This window comes from Procambarus clarkii, chromosome 27 (genome assembly GCF_040958095.1).
Source record: "Procambarus clarkii isolate CNS0578487 chromosome 27, FALCON_Pclarkii_2.0, whole genome shotgun sequence".
Lineage (NCBI taxonomy): Eukaryota > Metazoa > Arthropoda > Malacostraca > Decapoda > Cambaridae > Procambarus > Procambarus clarkii.
The window spans coordinates 11834373-11840463 of record NC_091176.1 but is presented as its reverse complement, the minus strand read 5'-3'; the positions used below and the strand labels follow the sequence as shown (position 1 = coordinate 11840463).

General features: G+C 43.8%; 1 protein-coding gene across 1 annotated transcript in view; it reads right to left on the bottom strand.

Annotated features, from left to right (window-relative positions):
* Positions 1–1563: 1563 nt before the first annotated feature.
* The window catches only part of LOC123762668 (lysosomal acid glucosylceramidase), a 16471-nt gene continuing 11943 nt past the window's right edge, over positions 1564–6091 (bottom strand). Inside the window, exons 7-11 of the mRNA XM_045749325.2 lie at positions 4064–4208; positions 3656–3726; positions 2807–2917; positions 2337–2506; positions 1564–2153 (exon numbers count right to left, since the gene is read on the bottom strand). Coding sequence (XP_045605281.2) covers positions 2057–2153; positions 2337–2506; positions 2807–2917; positions 3656–3726; positions 4064–4208 — 594 coding nt within the window. The 3' untranslated portion in view covers positions 1564–2056. The remainder of the gene's footprint in view (positions 2154–2336; positions 2507–2806; positions 2918–3655; positions 3727–4063; positions 4209–6091) is intronic.

Sequence of the window (6091 nt, the reverse complement as noted above, 5' to 3'; positions counted from 1 at the left end):
TGAGGGTACAAAGTACAGATCTTCTTCACTGACAGGTCATTTGTGTGTATTATGTGTTGAGAAATACTCATACATGTGGGGTATATGCCAAGCCAGTGATGGGGTGGTGAAAGCCAAGACTAGCTTGGAGACTATAGAACGTCTTAAGGTGAGTAAAACAAGGGGTTTGTACTGTAGAATGGTGACAGAAAGGTCAAATAAGTGGTGGTATTGAAAGCCAGGTAGCCTTGAGACTCAGCAAATGGATTTGAGGTTGTAGAATGGGTTAGGGAAGAAGAACACGAGTGACTGAAGCCAAGTGAAAGATGCATAAGTTTGTGTAGTATTTGTATGTGAAGTTAGTAAATAAATGTGTTCAGGGTAACCTGAAACTTTTTCAGGTCTGATGTTTTTTTCTTGTTAAATATCTCGTTATTCAGGTTCAGAAATAATATTTCGACATAATCACTCAGTTTGTTTTTATTTTGAATGTAAAGTGAAGCCAGAATAGCTAATAGTTCAATCCCAGATTAATTCATATTAGTTGGGTGAAAGTCAATTTTGTTTCAATCTTTATATGTAATATTTTAATTACAGTTTTGTAAAGGGCTTCTATCCGAGTGTTATAGAATGGTGGCAGTGTTGTTGTATAATGGTGGCAGCGTTGTTGTATAATGGTGGCAGTGTTGATGTATAATGGTGGCAGCGTTGTTGTATAATGGTGGCAGTGTTGATGTATAATGGTGGCAGCGTTGTTGTATAATGGTGGCAGTGTTGATGTATAATGGTGGCAGTGTTGTTGTATAATGGTGGCAGTGTTGATGTATAATGGTGGCAGTGTTGTTGTATAATGGTGGCAGTGTTGTTGTATAATGTTGGCAGTGTTGTTGTATAATGGTGGCAGCGTTGTTGTATAATGGTGGCAGTGTTGATGTATAATGGTGGCAGTGTTGTTGTATAATGGTGGCAGTGTTGTTGTATAATGGTGGCAGTGTTGATGTATAATGGTGGCAGTGTTGTTGTATAATGGTGGCAGCGTTGTTGTATAATGGTGGCAGTGTTGTTGTATAATGGTGGCAGTGTTGTTGTATAATGGTGGCAGTGTTGTTGTATAATGGTGGCAGTGTTGTTGTATAATGGTGGCAGCGTTGTTGTATAATGGTGGCAGTGTTGTTGTATAATGGTGGCAGTGTTGTTGTATAATGGTGGCAGCGTTGTTGTATAATGGTGGCAGTGTTGTTGTATAATGGTGGCAGTGTTGTTGTATAATGGTGGCAGTGTTGTTGTATAATGGTGGCAGTGTTGTTGTATAATGGTGGCAGTGTTGTTGTATAATGTTGGCAGTGTTGTTGTATAATGGTGGCAGTGTTGTTGTATAATGGTGGCAGTGTTGTTGTATAATGGTGGCAGCGTTGTTGTATAATGGTGGCAGTGTTGTTGTATAATGTTGGCAGCGGTATTGTATAATGATAGCAGCGTTGGCTTCTAGAAGAGGCTTCTATGTTGTTATCAAGGACAAGGCGATGGGGGTACAAAGAGTAATCATAAGGAGATACGATGCTAAATTTGTATAAATAGCATTCCTTTTATAATGATGATTTTTTTTTATTTATTAATAATGATTTAGATATGAACATATTTTAGGAGTAGGAGAACGACTTGGAGACATCAGTGGGACTTGCAAGGGAAGGGGGGACGACCTTGAGACATCAGTGGGACTTGCAAGGGAAGGGGGGCGACCTTGAGACATCAGTGGGACTTGCAAGGGAAGGGGGGACGACCTTGAGACATCAGTGAAGGTGACAAGAATGTGAGAGACAGGAATCCTGGGCACACTTGTCAGTCATTATCAAGGAAACAGGAGAGAGTTGACCTGGTGGCATCATCTTCTTGCATCCAGAGGTTAATTTACCTCATTGTCACTCCCCTTCTCTTCTCTAACACCTGTTAATGAATCTCCCTACCCACACCTGCAGACATCTAACCTTATATCCAACACCTGTCAACACTTCACATCGTCCACTGTTCCTCCTCCTCCTGCTCCTGCTCCTGCTCCACAGCCTGCTTCGCCTGTACCTCAGAAGAAAGCAGTATGGAGAGAGCGAGGCCCCACCTTCAAGAGCATGGTGCCCCTCCCAGCCACTCTCACTGCAACCTCCAAATCAGCCTCTGACCTGGAACCAAGTAAGTTCAGACATTAAAGGTAAATAATTGCATTACGTGGACATAAACACAAACCAACACATGTACACAGAGGAGATACATGCAGATGTCATCATACACACACACACACACACACACACACACACACACACACACACACACACACACACACACACACACACACACACACACACCTGTTAAGCAGCACGACCACAGTGGAGCCGTCGGTGTTGGTGAAGGCGGTGGCGCTCAGGCCCTGGAGGTCAGTAGAGGTCAAGCTGATCCTCACCGCGCCCTCCTTCACAAACTTCGAGAAGTGACCCAAAGCGTAGAACATGGGGTTCTTGTAGAACTCGTCCGCCTCCTGACACGAGAACACAGGTCAGCTCCCCCTCCCACACCGTCCCCAGCCATGTCAACACATCACACATTACACACATTCTTCAATTTGGTGCATCTGATTTAACCTACACCAGGACTCAAGATTTAACCTACACCAGGACTCATCAAGATTATCCAAACCTATATATCTTTCCTGAATCATATGGCGGCTTTGTTTACATTTATTAAAGAGTTGATGAGCGCTGAAATTTCGTAAGAGGCTTGATGAATCGGGGCGCAGGTCACTCACTAACGAGCAGTACCTGGTACTAGTTGACGCTACCTGGTTAACGATGATCGGGGAGTCGACGAAGTTGCTCTCCCAGTTTGGTCCTCCTTCCAGGTCCAGGGCTAAGTTCCAGTCCACCCAGCCCACCACCCAGTGGTTCACGTCCTGGAGCGGGTGGGGTGGATAGGTCTACATTTTGTCATGAATAGGCATACATGGTGTTAGGTATTCATGGTGACACGTATGTGAGTCCCTTATAACTGCAACAGCCGCCCGCATGTATACGAAGGCTTCACTCTTAACTACGACTACTACTCTCTACAATTAACTACAATTAACTACCTAACTACAATTACTACTCTTATGAGTACAACAGCTTCCCTCAGAACTGCAACAACTCTTTGACCATTGGAGCCCGAAGTTTTGTGCTAACTCACGAAGCATAGTCTAGCATAGTTCTCTTCTAACTCACAAAGCATAGTCTAGCATAGTTCTTTTCTAACTCACAAAGCATAGTCTAGCATAGTTCTCTTCTAACTCACAAAGCATAGTCTAGCATAGTTCTCTTCTAACTCACAAAGCATAGTCTAGCATAGTTCTCTTCTAACTCACGAAGCATAGTCTAGCATAGTTCTCTTCTAACTCACAAAGCATAGTCTAGCATAGTTCTCTTCTAACTCACAAAGCATAGTCTAGCATAGTTCTCTTCTAACTCACAAAGCATAGTCTAGCATAGTTCTCTTCTAACTCACGAAGCATAGTCTAGCATAGTTCTCTTCTAATTCACAAAGTGTGTGTCCAGCAAATAATTTAACATATCTTTCGACTCTAATTCACCGTCACTTAACCTTAACTTAACCTTAACTTAACCTTAACTTAACCTTAACGTGGACCTTAACTTACAGTGATGATATCGTGAGCGTACTGTTCCAGTCTCTCCCACGAGCCCAGCACCACGGGGTCCTTCAGGTATCCTGCCATCATACGGAAAAAAAATGATTTATCTTAAAGAAAAACAATTACACTCAAACGAAACGACGCTTTAATGATATATCGTGTGAGACGGGGTTCGAACCCGCATGCTGGAGAGGTGAATAGGTGTGGTTGGGGCATAACAAGGATTGGGAAGTTGGCTTACCTCACGGGAGACATCTCCCGTCACGCAGGGTGCAGTCGCACCTCCACAGATCTCCAGTATCACCTCTTGATACTAATAATGGCTCAAAAGGGCCACCACTTACGGGCTATTCATGCCCGTGCCACCTTTTGTGTGGCTTAATCTTCATCAATCCATCAATCAATCTGGTTTACCTGCACAGGCTTCGGTGCCCAGGATGAAGTGGTCTGGGAAGAGGTCGTGAGTGTCGTCGAGGAGGCCGGCGGGAGAGTAGTCGTCGCCGTACCAGTGAACGGCGATGCCGTCCACGTACTGCGTTGCGAAGCTGTCGTTCAGGACCTGTCGGAGGAGGATTGTTGTAGATTTAGCTACTCAGAACGAAGTTTCCATGTAGCACGGGACTATGGTGAGCCCGTAATTGGTCGGAGGAGGCGTTCAGACGCAAGGAGAGCGGTCGAGGGCACTGTCACGGTGAGGACACACACACACAGGTGGAAACTTAGTACCCAAATGAGCCACAGAAACATTAGAAAGAATTTATTCAGTGTCAGAGAAGTTAATAAATGGAATGCTTTAGGCAGTGTTGTGGTGGAGGCTGACTCCATACACAGTTTCAAGTATAGGTATGATAGAACCCAATAGGTTCAGGAACCTGTACACCTTTCGATTGACGGTTGAGAGGCGGGACCAAAGAGCCGAAGCTCAACCCCCGCAAGCACAATTAAGGTGAGTACAATTAGATGAGTACACACACATACACAATTTCAACACGAGCAAATGTAAAGTTATGGAAATCGGATTAGGTGACAGGAGACCAAGGGGACAGTCCACAATGAAGGGGAACTGTCTACCTGTGACGATTCTAAAAAGAGACCTGGGTGTGGACGTAACACCTAATCTATCTCCTGAGGCACATATAAATAGGATAACGACAGCAGCGTACTCTACACTGACAAAAGTTAGAACATCATTCAGAAACCTAAGTAAGGAGGCATTTAGGGCGCTTTACACTGCCTACGTGAGACCAGTCTTAGAGTATGCCGCCCCATCATGGAGTCCCCACCTGAAGAAACACATAAGGAAACTGGAAAAGCTTCATAAGTTTGCGACGAGGCTTGTCCCAGAGTTACGAGGGATGGGGATATGAAGAGCGTTTGAAGGAACTGAACATGACGACACTAGAAAAAAAGAAGGGAGAGGGGAGATATAATAGGAACATATAAAATACTCAGGGGATTGACAGAGTGGACATAGACGAAATGTTCACACGGAATAGTAACAGAACGAGGGGACATGGGTGGAAGCTGGAAACTCAGATGAGTCACAGAGATGCTAGGAAGTTTTCTTTTAGCGTGAGAGTAGTGGAGTAGTTTAGCACTTAAGGAGCAGGTTGTGGAAGCAAATTCTATTCATAATTTTAAAACTAGGTATGATAGGGAAATAGGACAGGAAGTCATTGCTGTAAACAACCGATGGCTCGAAAGGCAGGTTCCAAGAGTCAACGCTCGATCCTGCAGACACAAATAGGTGAGTACAAATAGGTGAGTACATACACACACACACACACACACACACACACACACACACACACACACGATACTAAAAGGAGGAGCAGAAGCACTATACTTGCCACTCTCCATGGTATGTAATAGGTCACTGGTAACAGGAAAACTACCAAAAAGTTGCAAGACAGCCAATGTTGTCCTGATTGATATAGGAGGCACTGAACTACATTCAAGTGTCCCTAATTTGCATACCACACAAGATGATGGAGACGATTGTGAGAAAAAAAACTAGTAGATCATCTAGATAGACGGAACATTGTAACACATCACCAGCACAGGTTCAGGGAGAGTAAATCTTGCCTCACGGGTTTAACAGAATTCTATGACCAGGCGACAAAAATTAGACAAGAAAGAGAAGGGTGGGCAAACTGATTATTTTTAGATTACAGAAAGCTTTAGACACAGTACCCCATAGGAGACCAATGCATACATTGGAGAAGCAGACAAGAGTGACAGGGAAGGTGCTCCAGTGGACAATAGAGTACCTAAGTAATAGAAGACAGCCATAAGATCTCAGGAATGGTGACAAATCACTATAAGAATCCCACAGGGTTCAGCTCTTCGATCTATCTAGTTTCTTATTTATTTGAGCGATCTCACAGAGGAAATAGTCTCATTTCTCTCAATGTTTGCTGATGAAAAAAGCTACAAGATGAT